This window comes from Odocoileus virginianus, chromosome 14 (genome assembly GCF_023699985.2).
Source record: "Odocoileus virginianus isolate 20LAN1187 ecotype Illinois chromosome 14, Ovbor_1.2, whole genome shotgun sequence".
NCBI classification, from domain to species: Eukaryota; Metazoa; Chordata; class Mammalia; order Artiodactyla; family Cervidae; genus Odocoileus; species Odocoileus virginianus.
Window position 1 is genome coordinate 12,794,051 of NC_069687.1, and position 24,970 is coordinate 12,819,020.

The following is a 24,970-nucleotide window of genomic DNA, read 5'->3' on the forward strand; positions in this document are numbered from 1 at the left end:
CCATGGGGATTCTCCAGGCAAGAATACCGGAGTGGGTTGCCATGCCCTCCTCCAGGGGATCTTCCCAACCTAGGGATCAACCCAGGTCTCCATCATTGGAGGCAGATTCTTTACCAGCTGAGCTACCAGGGAAGCCCAAGAATCCTGGAGGGGGTAGCCTATCCTTCTCCAGGGGATCTTCCTGATCCAGGAATAGGGGTCTCCTGCATCACAGGTGAATTCTTTACCAGCTGAGCTACCAGGGAAGCCCAGAAAGAGGGATACAAGGTGGCAATGCAGAAGAGGGAGGTCCCAGGGGTATTTAGGAGGAGGCCAAGACAGGGTTCTGTGCCTAAGTGGACCTCAGGGTGAGGAAGAGGGCCAAGCCAGGGAGGAGCCCAGGCTTCTGGTTCTGGCAACTCCAGGCAGAAGTCCATGCTGGTCTCTGAAACACGGTATGCAGAGGTGAAAGAGTGCCAGCCATAAGCACCCTTTGGGACGGGATGGGCGGGCGCCTGAGGGAAATCAAAGCACATCTCTGCGAAGGAGGCAGTTAGTGTTTGGGTGAGAAGCTCAGGAGAGAGGTGGGAGGCAAAGATGCTGCTTCAGGAAATCAGCCAGATGGGCAACCAGAGTCACATTCTGCAGAAGGAGGGCTGAGGAGGGAGGAGGCTGCTTGGACAGAGGGAGGTGCCCACCTGGAGTGAGGAAGAGGAATGTTCCAGCCAGGAGCCTGTGAAGGGATGCTCAGAAAAGAAAGTGAAAGTGAAGTTGCTCAGTTGTGTCTGACTCTTTGGAACCCCATGGATTGTAGCCCATGGAATTTTCCAGGCAAGAGAACTGGAGTAGGTTGCCACTTCCTTCTCCAGGGGATCTTCCTGACCCAGGGATTGAACCCGGGTCTCCCGCATTGCAGGCGGAGGCACCAGGGAAGATAGAAAGGAAGATGGCAAAGCAGCTGAGTGGAGAGCCACGAAGCCGCGGGAGATGAGCCACGGTTGTGGACGACGGCCGCCCCAGACACAGTGCGTGAGAACAGGATGCTGTCCGCTGGAGCCGCGGCCTGAGCGTGTGGGGGCCGGGGCCAGCTCTCTAGGGGGACGCCGGCAGGCAGGGGCAAGAACGCAGCCCAGAGGGACGACCAAGGAAGGAACAGGTGTCCCCCGCTCCTGAAGGAGGAGGCAGGTGGGCTGCGGTGGGGACCGCAGATGGCCCAGGTGGGGAGCACAGATGGGGGCCCGCAGCGGCGGGAGGGGTGGGAGAGAGGTGCTTCTGAGTAATTCTCTCGAGGAGCTTGGATGCCACAGAGAAGAGAAATGAATGTAGGGGCCTGCTGGATAAAGGTTTTCATGGTTTCTTTAAGATTTTTTCGAAAGTTGGGAGCCTTGAGCATATTTAAACACAGATACGAAGGAGCAATTTGGGAGAGGCTGACATCGGAGAGACGGAGACACTGAGACAGAGTCCCTGGCCAGGAAGAATAGCTGAGATTGTGCCCGTGGGCACACGTGGAAGTGCCTTTCAGATGGGGGGCGTGGGGTGGGGGTGTCACGCCTCCAAGGCTGCAAACACACAGGGGACCCTGGGCTTCAGGACATCCCGATTGCTGTAAATGTGACCCCTCAGTCCAAAACAGCATCTCCCTCCTCCTCTCTGTCTTTACTTCATTTTTTCTCCCAGGCAGCTGGGACTACTGCAGAAGGCTGCATGCGTGCACAGTCGCTCCAGCTGCGTTTGACTCTGCGACCCTATAGACTGTAGCCCGCCAGGCTTCTCCGTCCATGGGATTTTCTAGGCAAGAATACTGGAGTGGGTTACCATTTCCTTCTCCAGGAGATCTTCCCGACCCAGGGATTGAACCCCGGGTCTCCTGCATTGTAGGCAGATGCTTTACCATCTGAGCCACCAGGGAAGTCGGGAAGAACTAAGGCCCACCCAAATAATCGAGGATGACTTTGTCATCACGAGATCCTTAATCACATCTTCAGAGTCTCTTTTGCCGTGGCAGGTAACACATTCTCGGGCTCTGGGGATTAGACGATGGATGTCTTTGGGGGCCATCATTGGGTGGGCCCGTCACCTCTCAGTTCACAGTCTGGACCTTCGTCCCGAAGCTCACTCTCTCAGGTCTCGTCATCAGCGCGTGTGCATTACGTGCTAAGTCGCTTGAGTCGTGTCCGACTCTTTTCGACCCCATGGACTGTAGCCCGCCAGGCTCCTCTGTCCATGGGATTCTCCAGGCAAGAATCCTGGAGGGGGTTGCCATGCCCTTCTCCAGGGGATCTTCCCGACCCAGGGATCCAACCCACGTCTCTTATGTCTCCTGCACTGCCGGCGGATTCTGGGGAGCCCAGAAGGCTGCGTAATGGGCCCTCAAAAGAGATGCTCCCACCCGCATCACCAGAACAAGGATTCATTACTGTACATGGTAACAGAGATGATGAAATTAAGGCCCTGGAGCTAAGAGTGCCTGGGCAGGCCCTAAATACTGTCACAAGTGTCCTGATGACAGAAAGAGGGGCATGTAGAGGAGGAGATGATAAGAAGATCAGAGATGAGACTGATTCCGCCAAGGAATGCCAGCCGCCACCAGGAGCTGCAAGAGTCAAGGCCTGGAATCTCTTCTAAACCCACTGGAGGGAGTCTGCCCTGCTAGCGCCTCGAATTCAGCTCAGTGAACTGAATTTCAACTTCCGGCCTCCAGAACTAGGAGGGAATGCATTTCTGTTGTTCTAAGCCATCAGGTTTGTGGCCATTTGTTACAGGAGCCACAGGGAGCTAACACACTGTCCAACACCGCCATATGTGTCAACGGCCTGTCTTCTCCATGAGATTACAAACCCCTCTAATAAAAGAGACAGTGTGTGTTTGTTTCACTGGGGTAGCCGTGGAGCCTGGTGTGGAGCAGGGGCTCAAGCATTTGCTTTGAACGACTGCATGAATAAACATGCATGTGCTCTTTCTCTGGGGAGCTGTGTTGTAAATAGAAAAACTCTAAGCCAGGGCTCCCCAACCTGATGATCTGAGGTGGAGCTGATGTAATAATAACAGAAATAAAGTGCACGATACATGTAAAGGGCTCGAATCATCCTGAAACCATCCCAACTCACCCCACACCAGTCTGTGGAAAAACTGCCTTCCATGAAACTGATCTCTAGTGCCAAAGATGTTGGGGACCACGGCTCTATCCCACTGGAAGTGTTCCATCATCCAGACTTTAGACAAGTTTGACAATGCATCCGTGAGGGCTCAAAAAATCTTTCCTTGCTGGCATTTCTAATATTTGGTTGGTGTGTACAGATTTCTTCCCAACCTAAGGACTGAACCTGCATCTCCCGTGTCTCTTGCATTAGCAGGCAGATTTTTCACCACTGAGCCTCCTGGGAAGCCCCGTGGGTAATGGACATTTCTGAATTAGCAGGACAACCAAAGGTTAGAATGAGCAGTGTCAACACCTGGCATTGGAGACTGTAAACAGGAAGGGACATTGGGACATCAGAAGAGCTTTCCCAAGTTCTCAGGGAGAAAAACATGCAATATGCGTCTCGTGTGTGGGTGAAGTCTGCCTAGAGAAGGAATGTATAAATCTATCAAGAGGTTAAATTTATTTTAAACACCTCAAAGAAAAAATCACATCCCACAGAAATTTGGAAGGGTATTATAGGTATCACTAGAAGAATTCACAAAATTATTCACTGGCATCGAACATACCAGTAGCTGTTTGTTTACACACAGCCCTCCTTCCGTTTCATGGGAGCCACTGTGTCTGGGGACCACAGAGGAGGGAGCTGGCGTTCTCTGCTTCCAGCGTGCCAGGCGTGATGCTAAGCTATTACTCCTTTGAAAAGTCTCAGAAGGTGGGTATTCTTATCATGCCTGCATGGCCGCTGGGGAAGTCGAGGCTTGCAGTATTCAGTGACCTCCCAATGGGTGAGTGGTGGGGTCAGGGTTTGAACACAGGCCCGGGGGCCCCTAGATCCACACTCATGAGCGCTGAGCCTTGTGGCCCCTCATTCAAGCCCAAGCTAACCCCTCCCCCTTGGTTCTCTGCCCCCTCCCCAACCCACCCCTTTTAAATCAAAATCCACAAAGAGGGCAGTCAAGTGTCACAAGAGCCCAGGGCCACTTGGCACAACTCACAGCCCTGCCTTTGAACCCGTCTCCGGTTCAGAGGGGCCGGCTCTCCAAACCTTCTTGTTTTCTGTTTGTTTTGGTAAGGGCCAATTCATTCCTCAAGCCACATGGGTTAAGAGCCATGTCTGTGGGAGGATTAAAGCCAGGCCTTTGAGAACTGTCTGGTTTCTGATTAATGATGAGCAGCTTTCCCAGGCACTATTATTTGCCACACGTGTTTTTTCTCAGCATCACACTATGGTTCTTTGAGGTTCACCCTGGGCTCAGAAGGTACAAAAAGACTCCCAGAATAATTTCCTGAAGCAACTTAATCATGTTTCCTTCACTGCCTGAACAAGCAGGCACTCCCACCCAGAGCTGGGAACAGAGCGAAACCCTTTAAGCTAAAACTTTATTTAAGATAAAATAAAAGAACATGTTCAGCAAAGGCCATGGATCAGTTAGCTAAAGGCAACTGTACTTCCCTGTTCACTCTCTCAGTCTGAATGCAGATACAAGACACCTAAGCTCTGGCAGAGGTATCAGTTTAGTTTAGTCGCTCAGTCGTGTCCGACTCTTTGTGACCCCATGAATTGCAGCATGCCAGGCCTCCCTGTCCATCACCAACTCCCGGAGTTTACTCAAACTCATGTCCATCGAGTTGGTGATGCCATCTAGCCATTTCATCCTCTGCCATCCCCTTCTTCTCCAGAGGTACAGCAGGTGTTAAATTCTCCACTGACTGTTTTCTTAAGACATCTCTGTTTTTGTGTATTTCCAGCTTCTCCAGGTGAGAACTTGAATCCAAGCTTTGCTTAGAAATATTGTTTGTGCAGGTCAGCACTGTTCCCAAATTTATGCGCTTAATTATGTCTTTGCGGATGGGGCTTGTGGGTGGGGAGGGGTGAGGGTGGGAAGTTGTTAGTATTATAGCATCCAATAGAAGTACCAATGTGTGATTTATTCCTTTGAGCAAACTCCGGGAGACGGTGAAGGACAGGGAAACCTGGCGTGCTATAGTCTATGGGACCGCAGAGAGTTGGACATAACTCAGTGAACAGCAACCATGCTGCTGGGAAATACTTTTGTGTAACCAGGACGATACATACCTGATTGTTTTCTCTTATTTCTGGGTCCAGCGGTTTCTAGCTTAACTCAACACAAAATGGCCACTGAGCACGCCAATCAGCGTTTTCTGTCCTCACAGGCTCATTTCAATAAGTCTATTCAGCGTTTCTTGAGATAATTTACAAAAAAAGTGTTTGAAATATTTCACATCGGCTCTGCTGACTCCCTGCATGTCCTTGTCAGCATGGATCGACAGGACATCAGAGTTCCAGCACTAGGAAGGTGCTCATGTTCATGGCCCAAAGCACCAGGGAGTGAGAGCAGATGCTGAAATCAGAAAACCATTCGGCCACCAACACCACGGCCTCATTTTGTCCACACATCTCAGGATGATTGTCAGGAGGGTCTGGACCATGCAGCTGACCAAGCCGATGTCTGAGTCCTATATGCATTATAATGGGCCCATCAGATAAGAAGAAAAATACTCCCCTATTTCTGTTATCTTTAAACTGTGCATGCATGTATCCATGCTAAGTCATTTCAGTCATGTCTGACTCTGTGCGACCCTATAGACTGTAACCCACCAGGCTCCTCTGTCCATGGGATTCTCCAGGCAAGAATACTGGAGTGGGTCACTCTGCCCTCCTCCAGGGGATCTTCCTGACCCAGGGATCAAATCCATGTCTCTTGCTTTGGCAGGCAGGTCCTTTACTACTAGTGCCACCCGCGAAGCCCAGGCATCTCAGTCTTTAAGTTGAGATGAATAAAAAACGATTTTTAAAAAAGCCTCAGACAGACACAAAATACAATTCCTGGAAGTCTATGAGTTGATCCCCACTGGGTTATTTGGCCACTGGGTGGAATGATTCCTGACTGCTGTCTTTCTCTGATAAATCTGCTTTTGCTCGGGGAAAGCCTGGGAGTGGAGCCTGGGAACCATATCCTCCATGTGAGGCTGGGGTCTGGCAGGCAGTACGTGCAGAAGCCAGAGAAGAATGCGCTTGTCTTCCCCTTGGTTCCCAAGCCCTTGCAGGTGGCGGGTCTGCACCTGTTCTTTGCAGAACCCAGGTGTGTACTGATAGGTAAAACTGAAACTAAGTAATTTTTACAATTTCGTGCCAAATCAGATACTACTGTTTATGCAGGAAGCAGCAGAAGCGATCAAGATCTTGAGACAATTTGCAGGGTGGGGGTGGGGGGTGGGGTGGGGGGGGTGGGGTGGTGGATAAACACAACAGGATAAAATACTAGCAACTTAATTTCTTCCCTGAAAATTGTAAACATGTTTCAACTTTTCAGGGTTAGTGATGCTGGGTCTGCAGGGTGTGGGTGAGCCAGCACTGGATTGTTCAACTAATAGTAAGCAGAATAAAACCAAAAAGCAAAGAGACCCAACTTGAATACTGGTACTTCTACTGGATACTACGATGCCAACAACCACACCCTCCCAAAAGCCCCATCAGCAAGGATGTAACTAAGCACATAAATCTTGACACGTGTGTTAGTCACTCAGTCGTGCCCGACTCTTCACGACCCCATGGACTGTAGCCCACCAAGCTACTCAGTCCATGGGATTTCCCAGGCAAGAATACTGGAGTGGGTTGCCATTTCCTTCTCCAGGGTATCTTCCCAACCCAGGAATCGAACCTGGGTCTCCCGCATCGCCAGCGGACTCGTTACTGCCTGAGCTTGGGACAGTGCTAACCTGCAAGAAGAATATTTCTAAGCAATTCCTACACTCAGATCCTTACTTCAAGAAGTTGGAAACACAAGAATACAGATGTCCTGTGGAAATAGAAAGTGGGGAATTTCAAAAGAAAGCAAATGAGTTGGATAGTTTGTTGTTTAGTCACTAAACCGTGTCCAACTCTTGGGACCCCATGGGCTGTAGCCTGTCAGGCTCCTCAGGTTCCTCCAGGCAAGAATACTGGAGTGGGTTACCATTTCCTTCTCCAGGGGATCTTTCCAACCCAGGGATCAAGCCCGTATCTTTTGCATTGGCAGGTGGAGTCTGTACCACTGGGCCACCAGGGAAGCCCCTAGTTGACTAGTTAGGTCTGGTCAATCGATCCCCGTGGCCTTAAATGGCACGACGGTGCCTCTCTTTCAGAAACATCAGTGCATGAGTTTGCTTGAGCTGCTGTAACAAAGCACTACAAACTGGGCTGCCTGACAGCACGTTACCGTCTCTCAGGCCGGGAGTGACGCCAAAGTCAAGGTGTCGGCAGGGCCACGCTCCCTCTGAAGACCCAGGGGAGGGTCTGCTCCAGGCCTCCCAGCTTCCAGCAGCTTCTAGCATCACTCCGGTCTCCACGTGGCACCCTCCTTGTGCCTGTGTATCCACATCCCACCCCCCAAGAACACCAGTCAGATGGAACAGGGGTCCTCAACTGAACCCTATTTCCAAATAAGGTCTCATTCCAAGGTGATGGAGCTAGAATTTCAATATAGGACTTTGGAGTGAACACAATTCAACACATAACCATCAGAATAGAACACTTGGGATTGAGTGCAGAGTCATACTTCCCCTTTTTACCACCCACTGACGTCAAAAAGAAAGGCTCAGGGTGGATCCAGAGTAAAAACCTATTTTAAATCTTTAAAAAAAAAAAAGCAGATCCTTAAGTTATGTATACAGCCACTGGCCTCAGATACCCCTATATCCTACTGTGAGGTGCTTTGGTTGGATGCTGAAGCTGGAGCTCCAATACTTTGGCCACCGGATGCAAAGAGCCGACTCACTGGAAAAGACCCTGATGCTGGGAAAGATTGAAGGCGGGAGGAGAGGGGGATGACAGAGGATGAGATGGTTGGATGGCATCACCAACTCAGTGGACATGAGTTTGAGCAAACTCTGGGAAATGGGGAAGGACAAGGAAGCCTGGTGTGCTGCAGTCCATGGGGTTGCAGAGTCAGACACGACTGAGCAACTGGACAACGACAGTAACAACATGGTTGGATGGCAAGGCTGCCTCTCTCTCTGCCCTAAATGACAGCCACACACACGTGTGCACACACACACACACACACACACCCCACCACTCCCACTACCACCGCCATCAAACAGCCTCCATTTGTTGAAGCTGGGGAAGGCCAGTGGGGTGCAGCCTGGACGCCTTGGCACGGCCCCACGACCTCAGCAGAATCTGAACCCGGGGCCAGGAAGCCCACCCTGGAGCGGCCCAGCGAGAGAGCCCCTTCACACCCGCCTTCGTGAAACAGCCAAGTTCACCCACATCAGCTGTGGAACAGTCTATTTGGGCCACGGACAATTGGTCGCAGTTACTCATTTCTCAAGAACCTGCCTCTTTTAAACTCTTCTGAAGTTTACAGCGGGCTTCCCAGGCTGTGGTAAAGAACCTGCCTACCAATGCAGGAGACGTAAGAGACTCGGGTTTGATCCCTGGGTCAGGAAGATTCCCCTGGAGGAGGGCATGGCAACCCACCCCAGTATTCTTGCCTGGAGAATCCCACGGACAGAGGAGCCTGGCAGGCTACAGTCCATGGGGTCTCAAAGAGTCGGACATGAGTGAAGCGACTTAGCACACACACGGTTTACAGCAATTGCTATTGGATGGACTGGCGAGGCCTGGGGTGTGGGGTGGGGTGGCGCTGGGGGGTCTCTGGGGCCTTCCCATCCTCCCCGCTGTCTGCTGAACCCACCTCCGTCACTCTGCTCCGTCTCCTCTGACGCTCCAGCGCCCCTTTCTCTTCCGGACCCCACGGTCCCTCCCCTTCTCCTGCTGACCTCGCTCTCCGTCTCTCTGACACTGTCTCTCCCTTTCCTCTGCTCCTAGCTCTTCCCCTCCGGCCTTTCCAAGTCCGACATCCAGGGCTGCTGTGTGTGACCGTGCAGGTCGTCCACTGCATGCAAGTGCTGTGCTGGCTCTTCCTGCCAGCATCCCTCTGGGTGGATGCTGTTCCCATTTGGTATGAAGGGGGCTGCGGAGGTTCAGCAGCAGCCAAGCAGTGCTTTGCAAGGATTCTTCCCCACCTCTCTTGGCAACGGCTCCCCCACACTAGAGCGGCAGAGAGCGTAAGAAAACAGCAGATGTTGAAAAAATGGCATTGTGGAGTAAAAATGGAAATTGGTCAACTAAAATCATCTAAAGCTGCTAAAACTTGCCTACTTAATATGATTTGCTATGAATTTTAGGGAAAAAAAAAACAAAAAAACTCCCTGGTGGCTCAGATGGTAAAAGAATACACCTGCGATGTGGGAGAGACCCAGGTTCAAACCCTGGGTTGGGAAGATTTCCCTGGAGAAGGGAATGGCAACCCAACTCCAGTATTCCTTCCTGGAGAATCCCATGGACAGAAGAGCTTTGTTGGCTACAGTCCATGTGGTCACAAAGAGTTGGACACAACTGAGCGACTAATACTTTAGAAAAAAAAGACCACGTGTTTGGGGTACCAAATTGGCAAGTTTAGTACATTTAGCAAGTTCATCCATTCACTTCACCACACTGGCCTCACATCTAGGAATATAGGGGTCTGGTAGCTTTTGGAGTGCTTCTCTGCACCACAAAGGCTACTGAAAAGACATATCCTACCCTGGCATTAGTGGTTTCTATTCTATCCCCAAGGCTGGGATTCAGGCGGCAATCATGATCAGTTCCAAGGGGCTGTGTTTCTGTAAGCTCAGCATTATCAATTCCTCTCCCCAAGAGGAAGGAACACCGCTCCTGCCTCCTTCACAAGCTCATGGCCACCACCCTCTGTCTGCGATCACCACAACTGTCTACTAGAGAAACGCAGCCTCTCAGGACACGCTGAGCATCACGGGGCTTTACAAAGGGTCACGTTAGGGATGGAGACCATGGCTCTGCTGGAAGGTTCTGGGCAAACCCACTGCTTGCTTCTGACCCCAGTGCCAGCTGCAGCCTTGTGCTCCGTGGTTCTGCCTTGTCCTGACAGCGCGGCTCGCTGGCCTCCTCTGAGTGGCCGCTACACCACACCAGCTCCCACCATGCGGCATGCCTTCTGAAGCTGTTCTCTCAACCTTATTTAAAGAGTGCATATTTTTGCACTGTGTTCCTTCACCCCAAGCGGTAGTGTGTCTGCCTGCAGTCACCTTGCTAACCCTGGTCTGCATCGTGCCTGCTCCTTTGTTGCTATTGAGGGGATTAATTTATATCAGGGGGTTCTTACTATCGTGCAGTTGATCTTTCAGATCAGCTAAAGCTCTCCCTTTTCACCGTCACTCCCATCAAATGGTCTAAAGAAGCCAATCACTGATTTTCTGAGTTTCCTAAAGGCAGGGAAGCAAGATGCTCCTTGGGACAAACTTCTGCTTTCCTACCTTATACTCTTCCTAAATCCACTTCCTCTCCCATCTGGGCTGGAGGCATCCTGGGCTGCTTGTCTTGAAGCCCAGTGGTTCAGACAAACTCTCAGATAAGAAAATGAGGGAAGAACGAACTTTCGGAGTCAGGGGTTCACTCCAAATTAAACTGAAAATCTATACGAGGGAATAAGCGTATACATGCATTGTGGCATGCTGAAATATTAGTCTCATGTTGTTGCTCAGTTGTGTTCACCTCTGCAACCCCAGGGACTGCAGAACGCCAGGCCTCCCTGTCCCTCACTATCTCCCAGTTTGCCCAAGTTCATGTTGATTAAATCGGTGATGCTATCCAACCAACTCATCCTCTGTCGCCCCCTTCTCCTTTTGCCTTCAATCTTTCTCCCAGCACCAGGGTCTCTTACTAACTGTCAAAAGTATTTTTCACAGGCAAAGACAGATATCGAACTGAACATGTCAGGGCCTGAAGAATGGGCCCATTCTGACTGCAAGATGAGTTTCTGCTCTGGACAATACAGTTTTTCCTTCGAAAAGCAGTTAGCATCATTGGGTCACTGGGTGTCTGCAGCATTTGTGGCGCCAGCTCTTCTCAAAGTCCCAGAGAGAAGAGTCACTAAGGCAAAGCGCTCTAATCCTAGGCAATGCATAGAAAGCTCTGGAACCATCAGAAGGCTTGCGCTTTGTACAGAATATCGCCCACTGCAATAAGCATGATGCGTCTATCCTAAGTGCTCTGCAATGTTAATTTCCTGATACGATGCAGCTGAAAAATTAAAAAAGTGAAAATAGACTCTCAGGTAAAGGGCCTCGTAAGAGCTTTAAGATAACCTCAGTATAAATAAGGAGATTGTGGCTCAGGAGGGGTGAATGCCATCGGCACCTTTCTGATCCTTATCTCACAGGTAAGTATTAACTGATTCCTGTGTTTGCGTTCTGTTTATTGTGCCCCTTCTGTGTCAGCAGGATGCTAGGCCCTGGGGATAAGAGGTGACTAACACACAGACCCTGCCTAGGGAAGTTCAGGGCCTACACGATATAATAGATGTGAAGAATGAACATGGTGAACGTGAAGTCGCTCAGTCGTGTCCGACTCTTTGCGACCCCGTGGATTATAGCCCACCAGGCTCCTCCGTCCACGGGATTCTCCAGGCAAGAATACTGGAGTGGGTTGCCATTTCCCTCTCCAGGGGATCTTCCCGGCCCAGGGATGGAACCCAGGTCTCCTGCATTGCAGGCAGACTATTTACCTCTGAGCCACCAGGGAAGCCAATGAACATGGTAAGTGCTATAAAAAGCTGTATGCACTATAGTGACAGCATAACAATGAATTTAGGGGGAAAACCCTTATATTTTTTCTATATACCTTTTAATGCAATTCCTGGTGGCTCAGTGGTAAAGAATCCACCTGCCAATGCAGGAGATGCAGGTTCGGTCGCTAGGTTAGGCGGATTTCCTGGAGAAGGAAAGGGCAACCCATCCCAGTATTCTGGCCTGGAAAGTCCTATGGACACAGGAGCCTGGTGGGCTACAGTCCATGGGATCGTCAAGAGTAGGACATGACTGAGTCTGCACGCAGGCCAGCCTCCAGCCAAGATGTTAGAGGCATCTGAAGGAGGACCAGTTGATCGAGTCATTATAAAGAGAAAGTTACCTGCTGCTGTGCTGTGCTCACTGGCTCAGCTGTGTCCAACTCTGCAACCCCATGGACTGTAGCCCACCAGATTCCTCTGTCCAGGGAGTTTTCCAGGCCAGAACACTGAAGTGGGCTGCCATTTCCCACTCCAGGCAATCTTCCCGACCCAAGGATCGAACAGGCGTCTTTTGCGTCTCCTTCATTAGCAGCCAGATTCTTTAGCACCACCTGGGAAGCCAATGTATCTGAGACACGCTGTAATACTACTGTTTTTATTGTTGAAGAAACCACTGCTTCAAGCATGCCGGCAAGTGCCTCAGTGCACAGCGTCAGTGCCAGGGATCTGCTCCTATTTGCTGGAACAGCACAGTGCAGAGAAAAAGGCCCTGGAGAAGGAGCTTGGAAGGCGGGCTTCTAGCTGGTGCTATTTCAGGCAGACCTCGGAGATAATGCAGGATTTGGTCTAGACTTCCCTGGTGGATCGGATGGTAAGGAATCTGTATGCAATGCAGGAAACCTGGGTTTGATCCCTGGGTCGGGAAGATCCCCTGGGGAAGGAAACAGCAATCCACTCCAGTATTCTTTCTTGGAGAATTCTATGGACAGAGGAGGCTGGTGGGCTACAGTCCATGGGGTCACAAAGAGTTGGACACAACTGAGTGACTAACACTTTCACACTTTCACTTTTTACTTCCCCAGTATAATGAATATTGTGATAAAGCAAGAATAAAAATTTAAGCTTTATTAAATACATGTATAGACATCCCTCAGAACTATTTCAGGCCATCACTGTACAGTGAATATTGCAATATAGTGAGTCACATGAATTTTTTGGTTTCCCAGTGCACATAGAAGTTATTTGCTGTAGCTAAGTTGCTAAGTTGTGTGCGACTCTTTGCAACCCCATTGGCAGGCGGATTCTTTACTACCGAGCCTCCTGGGAAGCCCTTTCTAAAAGTCAGGTTTACCCGATACTGTAGTCTGGGCTTCTCAGGTGACTTAGTGGTAACGAATCTGCCTGCCAATACAGGAGACTCCGGTTTGATCCTTGGGTCAGGAAGATCCCCTGGAGAAGGAAATGGCAACCCACTCCAGTATTCTTGCCTGGGAAATCCCACGGACAGAGGCGAGCTACAGTTCATAGGGTCAGGGTCGCAAAGAGTCGAACACAGTTGAAGCAACTTAGTGCACACACACAGATAGTAGGATTAGAATAATTAAATAACTAAAACCTCTCTATGGGAAATTGAAGCATTTTTCTAGTTTATATTAGAAAAGCTAATAAAATTATTAGTGGTTATCACTTCAAAATACACTCGCTGCTTTTGTTTGAGAAGTACAGAGTATTGCCTGTGAACCGAAGAAAGGGAGGAATATCCGGAAACTCAACCTGGTGATGTTCTCCATCAGACTTGACCGTAACTGAGGGAGGAGGGCCAAGTGGAGTGAGAGGAGACAGAGGAGCCAGACCCTGACCGCAGAGTGAGCAACAGTCCAGAGCTTCCAGCTTCTGGTGCTGGATGGTGTCCAAGTCACAGACCCTGGCATCCGAACCAACTCGACTCTCAACTTCCAGCCACTTCATGCAGGCTCCAAAAGCTGAGGTCTGCTCCGGGAATAGAAACCTTCTCTGTTTTTCCTAAAATCCTCTTTTAAACGGTTTCAAGGTTGTGCAGTGTTTTGCTAATGTTTTAGGGAACTATGGAAAAATTTGCACACTGTAGGGAGAAATAATACAACCAGGGCTGCCTGGGGTGACCTACCTGACTCAGGCAGGCGTGCTATCAGAGGTCTCCCCACCCTGGGGAGGTGGCCTGGAATATGCTTCTGACATCCCCGTGCAGTTTCCCAGTGTCCTGAGGGACAGACCGGGAGGAAGGGCTGGGCTGGGGTGATGGGGTGGCCACGGATGCCGAGTCATGACCCAGTGTCAGAGGTCTTAGGCGATGGGCTACAGACCTCGTGTCGTCCTGGAGGAGTTTACTCAGGTGTTGGGTCAAAGGAGCAAGTATTAAGCTATGGGTTTTGGAAAAAAAAAACCCAAGCAAGGTTTAAAATGTGTGTCAGACTTGATTTTAAGGGACCCCTCTTAGGGCTCATCTAGCTAAGTGGTTCTTGTGATAATGGCCAGTGACAATGCTCACAAAGTTCCTCTCATCACTTGTCCCCAAACCTCTTATTGTCTTATGTCCTCGGTATCAGTCATTTATGACGGGAATTGCACACACTCAGCTATTTCAGTTACGTTTTTTTCCATTAAGCTGTAAAAATGGACAATTTCTACAGGACTTAAATATGTAGTCACCACAACAAACAAGGAACTGAGTTCAAAAGACCCCTATTTCTTTTTAGCCTCTTCTCATTTCCATCTTTAGAACTCACAGAGCACAGTCTACGATGTGAAGCTGTTTATAAATGTCATTATTATTTTCTTGCTACTGTTGACAAATGTTATAAGCAATCTTAAGTCATATACTGTGTGCTTTGGATTATAGAGTATGTTGGAATTTTTTCCCATTTGTTTTGAACACATCTCCTACATCCACATTGCCCAGGTGAGTTGATAAAGGGTGTGAACTGCTTATTTAAGGCTGTGCAGTGTCACCGACAGGCCCTGCCAATGAGGAGGCGCTATCCACTCTTGTTCACACCTCTATCCTTGAAGAGACGGCGCAGGGTTTTGGATCCTGTAGGTGCCTGGTAAGTATATGGTGAATGATGGCTCCATAGGAAGGATACAGCAGTGTAAACATAAAAAGAAAGCAACTTTTACCAGTGAAACAAATCATACCAATTAAATTTGGAAAAGAGACAGTTGACTCTGGGTGTTTAAAGATAGGCTGGAAATTATTCAGTAAGACAGAATATCATTAAAAAAGGCAAAGCCTGCCTTCCTTCTGCATGTAAGAAGCCCCTTACAGAAATGCCAGAAGTTGACCCTCTATTCTTAGACTCGATGAAAGCAAAAGTTGCTTAATTGTGTCTGACACTTTTCGACCCCATGGACTGTAGCCTGCCAGGCTCCTCTGCCCAAGGAATTCTCCAGGCAAGAACACTGGAGTAGATGGCCATTTGCTTTCTCCAGGGGATCTTCCCAAACCGGGGCTTGAACCCAGGTCTCCTGCCTTGTGGGCAGGTTCTTTACTATCTGAGCCACCCGGTGAAGCATAGACTCAACGCCATCCTTGATTAACAGTCGTTTGTATTTTGGGATGAAAATGTCTAGGAGAGGTTGTCACCTTATCTAGCACAGCACTGCACTAAGGAATACAAGACTTCTCCCTTTGAAATGGCAATTTCCTCTTTTCCAAAAACAGACACAGAGGTGGGGGCTGGGGGTGGGTCTGTCCTTACCGTCAGCGACAAGGCCATGCAGACGAACGTGAACTTCTTGATGTGGGCTGCTGTGACCGTGTTGCTCGTGCTCACCAGTTTATTGCTGGGGTTATTCTAGGGGGGCAAGAAAAGGCTCCGGGTTATCCTGGGCTGACCGCTCATGCTTCTTACCGAGCATCTCGTTTCTGTTTGATTTGATGCATCTGAAGCATAGATGTCAAGGGACAGCTTGGAAGACGGCTGCCACTGGACGTCTCTCTCAAGACAGCTGTCAGGCTTCTGGACTCCTAACCAGAAGGAGTTCCAGATTGAATTGCCCAGCAGTGTCTCCGGAGTCAGTCCCCTCTCCAGGGCGCTGGGTGCCTACCCACCTAATTCAGGGCCCTATCCCTTCCTGCAGTATCCGACCACCCTGGGGTCTGCAGGCAGGCAGGGATGGCAACTGAGCCTGTATCAGGGGGCACATGTCAAGACTCCTGTGAGGGGCACATTTGCTCCCTGAGATAAAGGACTGGGTGTTTCATCCATCTCTTTAGCTCCTGCAACTCAGCACCATCTTTATTAAGCAAAGAAGATGCTCAAACAGCCCTTGTTAAATTGAAATGTGAGTACATTTCACTGACACATCCCCGAGGCTGGCTGATGCCATCTCAGCGTCATTGCTAAGTGTACCCGCCACTCAATCAAAACCCTTGATTGAGGGTCGAGTGTCTGGTCCTTGACTGTGAACAGCAGCTGAGAAAAAAAACAACGCCCACCTCGTTAGTATCCAGTGAGCCCCAGAGTTGACTCACGGAAACAAACAAGCCCCTGGCTCCCACATCAACCTAATGATAGATGTACAAGTGGAGGTGTTACAGGTCCCACTTGATGTTTGCTTCCCATCAGAGGCTGAGACAGTCTCTGGAAGACCTTCTCCTTTATGTCGCCCGCACAAACCTCTGGCGGGGTTTCCATTTTCTTCACTCCAGTCTCTAAAGCACACCTGCTTTTCCTGGAAAACAGACTGCCGCGCTGGTACAGTGCCCATCACAGCACGTGGGACATCTCTTCGTCTCCTCTCCCCCAGGGATCTGCGAGGGTGGTCCCTGGTGGGCTGGTGAGAGGGGGCCCCGCCTCCAAATGTACATGCCCGCCCCCCCCCCCCCCCCCCCGTGGTGACAGCCACGGGCCCCAGCTCCCTCAATGTGCTTTGATTTTTAAGATAGCAAATATGTTTGCCAATATGGTTGGAGTAAACCGGCACGTATCATTAGCTCAGTATCAGTGTCTTGTCTTGCTTGCCCCATCGGCTTTTTTGCAGAGATACACTCTCTTGCAGACCGAACACTAGAGAGAATGCGAAAGAGTGGAAAACTCTCCCATCTCCCTGTTTAGCTAGAAACATCAGAAGTTATGCGAGAAATGTTAAATCTCTAAGTCTGGAACCCACAAGCAGGCTAAGGATTTTCAACTGTCAATGCAGCAAATTCCGGAAGTCCACACAGAGGTGTCTAAGATCTGGGTGAATAGACGGCATTCATGGGAATGGCCGGAGTGGTGCGGAGGAATGCGTGGTGACAACAGGGAGGTTTCATAAGTATCCTGATTTCCTCCAGCATCAGGCTCAAGAGATGCTCCTTAAAGGGATTTTTCATAGCATCTAACCTCTGTAATCGTGAATAAAACAATGTTTTTCTTGGCTGCTCTTAGCGAAATTGTATAGGGCTGCATTGTTAAGTTTAATAATTTCAAGGTAGCCAAAACCGATTTCAGATGAGACGCTCACAGCCAGGAGGTTTGAACACAAGTAGAACCCTGCTATTGGATTTTATTAGATAGTCTTATTCTCCAAGAGCTAAACATTTAGCAATAAGACTTATATCCATCTTGGTTTTCGAGGACTTACTTCTATATACATGTTCCTTGACATGAAAATACTGATTTCTCTCCATAGATTGACTTAAACCCAGTCCAACATAGCTCTCTGCTGCACATGGCTCAGACCTTCTGATCCACTCTCGGGCTTGGGAAGCAGGAATCAAAGGCATTTTTTGGGACACGCTTTGCATCCTGATGCTCCAAGTGAATGTTGGCAAGTGGTGGAGCGTCCAACTCAGTTTACTGGGGAAGTTCCAACCTCGTAAAAAGTTCTGAACGAGAGCCTCCCTCTCTCATGTGTGGCTGTGTGGGGGCGATCCCTGACTTGCCTGGAGGGGAGCTGCTACTCACAGGTGACTGATTATGGGTCGGGGGAGAGAGGCAGGTAATCTGCGGGGGACGCTGGTGAACAGACTTCCTCTCGTCACCTCTCAGGGCTCTTTTGGGATCAGATTAAAATGATGTCAGTAGTGACTCTGAGCTAGTTCTACAGAAATTCAAACAGTTGCTCTTAAGAGTACAAGGGGCAGGCTGATTGCTTTTTCCCTATTTTTCCATTTTAAAACATTGCATACAATCTTTGGGGGACGGGGTCTCTTTTTCTACTTATTTGTTTTAGGTTGAACATTTACAGGTTCAAATAATTACACTTGAATGAAATAGGCATTTCTCAAATGACCTGCAGGTCAGTCTTGACATGGTCTCAGGTTACAGGTCTGAAGACTTATTGCCTCCCTGCAATGTCAGCAGAAGCTTTCAGCTGGAATAAGTTCATCCCAGTCCTGAATATTCATTGGAAGGACTGATGCTGAAGCTGAAACTCCAATACTGTGGCCACCTGATGCGAAGAGCTGACTCATTGGAAAAGACCCTGATGCTGGGAAAGATTGAAGGTGGGAGGAGAAGGGGATGACAGAGGATGAGAGGGTTGGATGGTATCATTGACTCAGTGGTCATGAGTCTGTGTAAACTCCGGGATTGGTGATGAACAGGGAAGCCTGGTGTGCTGCAGTTCATGGGGTCACAAAGAGAAGGACATGACTTAGCGACTGAACTGAACTGAACTAGCCTGCACCCAGGGTGTGCATGTACCCCCTCGAAAGAAAGCCATAAGCTTATGAACTCAAGCTGTACCTTCACATTACCTATGAGGTCAGTAAAAACAAACAAACAAAAAGCAACAAATCACAGAAATGAAAACCATATATTAATTTTTTTGAGCGTATCATTTCCCTTTCGCAAATAATTTCTCAATAGGAGTAACCTAGAAGTGAGGACTGGTTTGGAGACACGTTCTGGGAGCTGCATCAAGGCAAGCATCAATTCACCTCTGTGATTTCCGGAGGGACGTGCTCCACAATTACCTCCACCAGCCCCAATGCTACATCAACCTTGCAGAGGGAGGTGAGGCTGAGAGACACCGAGGTGTCCATCACCGGAGATCGCTATCTCTCAAACGCTAATTTTAAAGAGAGTGTTTCGGAAACCACGCCGCATGGGGTTCTCACCTTGTCAAAAGCAGGGTAGACGGCACGGATTTCTGTCAACCAGCCATATGGCATGTGACCCACGGGGTATGTGGCCGTCAGAATTGCCACAGCCTGCAAGAGGAAGAGCCGGCAGTTAGCAAGGCATCCGCAGAGAGCATCTCCAGCCTCTGCCTGCCGCCTGCCACGTGGCAGCGTGAGACGTCTCAGCTACAGCCCCCTGACAGGTCATTCCATCCCGGGTGACAGCCTGGCCAGCCTTGGGACGGCCCTGGAGCAGAAGGAAGGGGCAGAGGTCCCTTGCATCCTGGGGAGCGGGCTGAGCAGGTCCAGAGTGTGCACCTGAGACTAGGAGGATGCGTCTTGTTTAGATACGTTTATCTAGGTCCCGATCGCTGATTGAAAAGCCAAGATTTCAACCCTGGTCCGCCAGGTGCTCACAGAGCCAAACGGAACCCTCCCGTCTAGCCTGATTCTTGAGTCTCCAAATGCCATTCTGAGCTCCATCCTTGCTCTCTGAACACTCGGCACTCAGGGACCACCTCTCTGCCTCCACGCCATCCTTCAGGGAAGCTGATGGTGTGCACCTGTCAATGGCTTTATGGTACTTGCCACCCCACTCAACTCCCTTCCAGTCTGTTCAGCCCAGGAGAGCCCAGCTCTGATGTTTAACTTGAGAAAACTAATACTTCTCACAGGAAGCCAAGTGGGTTCTTCCAGGAATATGAGAGTTTCATTTCTTTGTTGCTGTCGTTCAGTCTAAGTCGTGTTCCACTCTTTGTGACCCCATGGACTGCAGCACACCAGGCTTCCCTGTCCTTCACCATCTCCTGGAGCTTGCTCAAATTCATGTCCATCGAGTCGGTGATGCCATCCAACCATCTCATCCTCTGTCGTCCCCTTCTCCTCCCCAGAATCTTCAATCTTTCCTGGGATCAGGATGCTACTCTTCACATCAGGTGGCCAAAGGATTGGAGCTTCAGCTCCAGCATCAGTCCTTCCAATGAATATTCAGGGTTGACTTCCTTTAGGATGGGCTGGTTTGATCTCCTTGCTGTCCAAGGGACTCTCAAGCATCTTCTCCAGCATCACATTTTGAAAGCATCAATTCTTCAGTGCTCAGCCTTCTTTATGGACCCATTCTCCTGTCTGTACATGACTGCTGGAAAAACCACAGCTTTGACTATACGGACCTTAGCTGGCAAAGAGATGTCTCTAATTTTTATTGCGCTTTCTAGGCTTGTCATAGCTTTTCCTCCAGGGAGCAAGCATCTTTTAATTTCATGATTGCAGTCACCCTTCATTTCGATGCCAGGAATGTGAATGAGGTAGGTCTCCAGCCGGTGAAGACACTGCTCTGAGGAGCAGGTGGTGGAATCAGGCAGATGGATTCCAGCGTCACTCCATCACTTTCCAGGTGTGTGTGAAGAGAAGCATGAACCCTCTCAGGCCCCTTCTCTGTTCCTCCAGCAAAACCGTGAGACTAACAACAACCACAGCATAGGGCTGTTGGGAGTCAATGAGATGTATGCAAGTGCCAACACCATCAGAAGCAGATGATTAATTCATGTCAGTTCTGACCCCCTATGCTGAGGTCTGTCTCTATGCACTGAAGTCCATTTAGAAATGATTCTAACGTAAAAATGTCTTAGTTTTTTTTTTTTTTAAGGGGAAGATGGACTTTTAGCACATAGGTGATTGGTGGAGGGGGGTGTCCCATACTTTTTACAGGGCAGCGAAAACAAAAGTATTAGGTAAAAAAGCTGCCATGTTACAGAAGCCGCCCCAGAGGACATTCGTTGAGTCAAGAAAACAAAATCCAGGAACCCACGGAGGCAAGAGAAAGCATTCAGCTTGTGATTTACGTACTTCTCTTTCCAGGCCAACATGAGCTGCTTCCCAGGACATGGAACCTGGCAAGAGACCCCAGCCTGGAGACGTGCTGAAAGCACATTCAAGGGCAGTTGTGTAAACAGGAGGCCTTCGGGAGCGGCCACCGGCCTTCCTGAAGGATCAGCAGTCCCAGAGCCAGAATTAATTCCCCAGAAGGCAGCAGATGAGCAAACAAATGAAGTCCTTCTATTTGTTCATACCATACTGGCATGATGGAAAATAAATAAAAAATGCTTCGACTCTCTCCCTGGAGGAGCTGCCAGTTTCCAGATCAATTTCTTGAGTTGTGAGTAAATGGAGGAGACCCTCCTTGGAAGGAGGGCAGGCTGCCGAAGAGCGCATGCAGCCACGGCGGGCTGGGTGGTACGTGCAGGAGGCGGAGCACGGACAGGCGAGGGGAGGTGGGTCAGAGCACAGAGGCATCAGCCCTCGCCTTCTGGGTACTTCTGCGCACGGCCGGTCCCATCGTCCTGTGACCACAGTGAAGAGGCTCCATGCTGACTCCATGGGAAAACAGAGAGGCCTCTGAGTGGGAGAAAGAAAACCTGGATTCTAACACAGTCCAGCTTCTTGCTACTTTTGTGTCCTTACCTCGGTTTTTTTCATGTGGTCAAAGAGAAGGGCGAATAAGATATCTTCTTTCATACTCATTACACTCATTCAGTCGCTTAGGCGCGTCCGACTTTTTGCAACCCCATGGACTGCAGCACGCCAGGCTTCCCGGTCCTTCACTATCTCCCAGGCATTTGCTCAAACTCATCTCATCCTGTGTCATCCCCTTCTCCTCCCACCCTCAATCTTTCCCAGCATCAGGATCTTTTCCCATGAGTCGGCTCTTTGTATCAGGTGGCCAAAATAGTGGAGCTTCAGCATCAGTCCTTCCAGTGAATATTCAGGACCGATCTCCTTTAGGATTGACTGGCTGGATCTTCTTGCAGTCCAAGGGACTCTCATGAGTCTTCTCCAGCACCACAGTTTGAAAGCATCAATTTTTTGGTGATCAGCCTTCTGTATGGTCCAACTCTCATATCCATATACAACTACTGGAAAAACCATAGCTTTGATTGTACAGACGTGTGTTGGCAAAGTGATGTATCTGCTTTTTATTACGCTGTCTAGGTTTGTCTAGCTTTTCTTCCAAGGAGCAAGCATCTTTTTAATTTCATGGCTGCAGTCACCATCCACAGTGATTTTGGAGTCCAAGAAAATAAAGTCTGTCACTGCTTCCATACTCACCAAAAAACAAAATCACATCATTCTAAGTCACGGATGGAGATCAATGCTTCCTTGTGTGAAGGTATCACAGAACTTCGTATCACAGAATTTCTTAGCTCTCAGGAGGAACTGGAAACAAATTTGTCAGCCACCTCCCTGCCCCCATTTTTTGCACGGTGACTTTGGGCACCCGCGCTCCCAGAAGATGCCTTACCTCCGTCGCTGCTGAACTGCCACCGAGGTCCCGGGAAACAAAGAGGTTCACAATGGGCCTGCTGATTCTCTGTGTGGCCAAGATGAGCGCCAGGGGCCACCAGAAGCTCAGCATCTTTCTTATCGTTGCATCTCCCTGTATCAACAAAATGGGATAAAAGTTCGCTGAACTCGAGAAGAGCAGGAAAAAATAATTCAGAATCAAAGCCTCTTCTGATGTCAACCATGAGTCAATTCACTATACTTAAAAATAATGTAGGAAAAGCCTCTGTAGACAAGCCAAGTTGAATTAAAATAAGATGTACAGTCTTATTAGAATTGAACTTAGACAGCTGGCAAGCTCCCACGAAATCAAAACACGCCTTTAAGCTTGATGGATTCAAACCACTATTGTCTAAACAGGGCAATACTAACCCCAGCAGAACCCAGCTTCACAGCCTGAGAAACAGGTTGGAAAAGTTCTTGTTTACATCATTAAACTGACTGGATAGAAGCCATGTTAGTAAGAAGTAACTCATAGAAATAAAACATTATTGTAATTTATTTTGGAATCAGTGTGGTCAAGAATGTGCCTAATTATTTAGGCACTCTATAAGTCTATGACAGAGGTTCCTAATCTCAAGGCTCTGACAGAAGTCATGTAAATATTCAGAAGCATAAGCAAAATAAAAGCATAGTAAAGAGAAAGCTATTTATTAACAATTCCACAGCAAAGATAGGCACTATCTTTAACACCTGGCTTTTATCAAGTGACTTTGGTTTTGATTCTTCATAAAGGTAAGTGTTGCATCCTGGAGCCATCTCAGTCACTTTATTTTCTTTTGCTAGCAGCTGAATGTTAAGATGGATTGCTGCCATCAAGACCAATCTGATGTGGTGTTCCTCATGATGGAAATATCTCAATCTATTATTGATGGCCTGACTTCAGATCAAGGTGAGTAGTCAGTACAAGGACTGTTTTGACATGACAAAAGTAACATGTGGTCAAAGGTGGGATTAGGGTTAGAGTGTGGTAATGTACTCAATTTATATATAAATTGAAATTGCTAGTCATTCAGTCATGTCTGACTCTTTGCAACCCCACAGACTGTAGCTCACTAGGTTCCTCTGTCCATGAGATTTCCCAGGCGAGAGTAGCTATTCTCTTCTCTAGAGGATCTTCCTGACCCAGGAATAGAACCTGGGTCTCCTGCATTGCAGGCAGATTCTTTATTGTCTGAACCACCAGAGAAGCTCTCTCTCTATACATATATATATATACACACATACACACACATTCATGTACATATATACATACCACTTTGCATGCTAAGTGGCTTCAGTCACGTCTGACTCTTGTGACCGCATGGCCTGTGGCCTGCCAGGCTCTTCTTGTCCATGGAATTCTCCAGGCAAGAATACTGGAGTGGGTTGCCATGCCCTCCTCCAGGTGATCTTCCTGACCCAGGGACAGAGTGGTCTATTTATATTTATATATAAATATAAAGTCATATCTATTTGAATTATAGCTGGATAGATACCAACCCAATTGATACCAGAGGGTAGAGAAGATTAGCATACATATAATTAGATACTATTTACACCGGTGATGAAAAGAACGCTTTGGTCACCTGGGTAAGATTATACCTTGCTTGTACCATATTCACTTTTCGAGGCACAGGCCAATCTCTGCCTCCATAAGGAGGGCTTCTGAGACCACATCCCTCTCTTCCTTCTCTCAGCCTCAGAGGGAAGCTCTTATATTCCCATTGTGGTCTGTGCCATCTTGTCTGAATATTATTTCTGTGTTGGTGACTAAGCCAAATGGGACATAAAGCTGACTGAGGCCACAGACCATATTTAAAATTTCCTGTGTCACCTAAACCCTCCCCAACTCTCTCTGTAGAAGGTGCCTGAATGAGTGTGTTTAGCCAGTACAGAAAGCCCAAACACAGCCTGGATCCCTGCTGTGAAATTAAACAAATGTGAGTTCAATGGTACCAGGGCTCCTGAAGTCTTTGTCGATCACAGAGTGGCTTCCTTTCGACCACAGAGTGAGAAGAACCATGAACACTGTGTTTCCTCCTGGGCCTGACCTGACTCACTGTGACTCAGTCTTCTCGGACGGAGATAGGAAGGCTGGAGAGTGGCCTATAAGGTCTCCCTTCCATCTCCAGAGTTCATCTGCTCTCCAGCTGTTTATCCCTGTGGACATTACCGAGCACCTGACCTTGGGATAGGACACCCCAGAGCACGTGCCTGTTACGCTGATATGTCGAATCACAGGGGTAGGATCAAACTGTGTTCCCCTCGGATGTACAGACAGGCTGTCCTCGGGGTCTAAGGACCTACCCCCAGCTCCGGTCCACTCCTGTCCGGGATGATGTCGTGGATGTTCTTGTAGTAGCCCAGACACAGGGTGGTGCAGCGCACGAGGGCGCCCATGTACAAGGACAGGATGGGGATGAGCAGCGGCTCCCTGCATTCCAGGTGACTGTGAAGTAGAATGGCTACAAAAACGACCTGAGAGGTGGGAAACAGACAGTCATCAGGGAGACGACGGAATCAATTAACAGGAGCCCAGCCCAACCTCTTGCACCCAGACTGAGATGGATCTCTGAGCAAAAGCCTTGACACTGGAAGTAAGGGCAGCAGGACCTGGGGCTACCGTGCAAGGCTTCTCTCGGAGAATCCAGGGTCAGGTGTTTGGGAAGCACTGGAAGAACACACGGTCACTCTGTTATGCTCACCACTAAGTATTTTTTCTAAGGCAACTGCACATCTGGTTAAGGTTATTGCTGAAGACTACCCAGAAGCTTTGGTTTCCCAGACCCTAAATGATGCAGAAGAGTTTTTCCCTCTCCAGGAACACATGTAATCCACGCCAGA

General features: G+C 49.0%; 1 protein-coding gene across 1 annotated transcript in view; it reads right to left on the reverse strand.

Annotated features, from left to right (window-relative positions):
• ANKH (ANKH inorganic pyrophosphate transport regulator) overlaps positions 1–24,970 on the reverse strand; it is a 164,046-nt gene that overhangs the window by 20,425 nt on the left and 118,651 nt on the right. Inside the window, exons 5-8 of the mRNA XM_070476503.1 lie at positions 24,434–24,604; positions 22,104–22,238; positions 18,803–18,895; positions 15,453–15,548 (exon numbers count right to left, since the gene is read on the reverse strand). Coding sequence (XP_070332604.1) covers positions 15,453–15,548; positions 18,803–18,895; positions 22,104–22,238; positions 24,434–24,604 — 495 coding nt within the window. The remainder of the gene's footprint in view (positions 1–15,452; positions 15,549–18,802; positions 18,896–22,103; positions 22,239–24,433; positions 24,605–24,970) is intronic.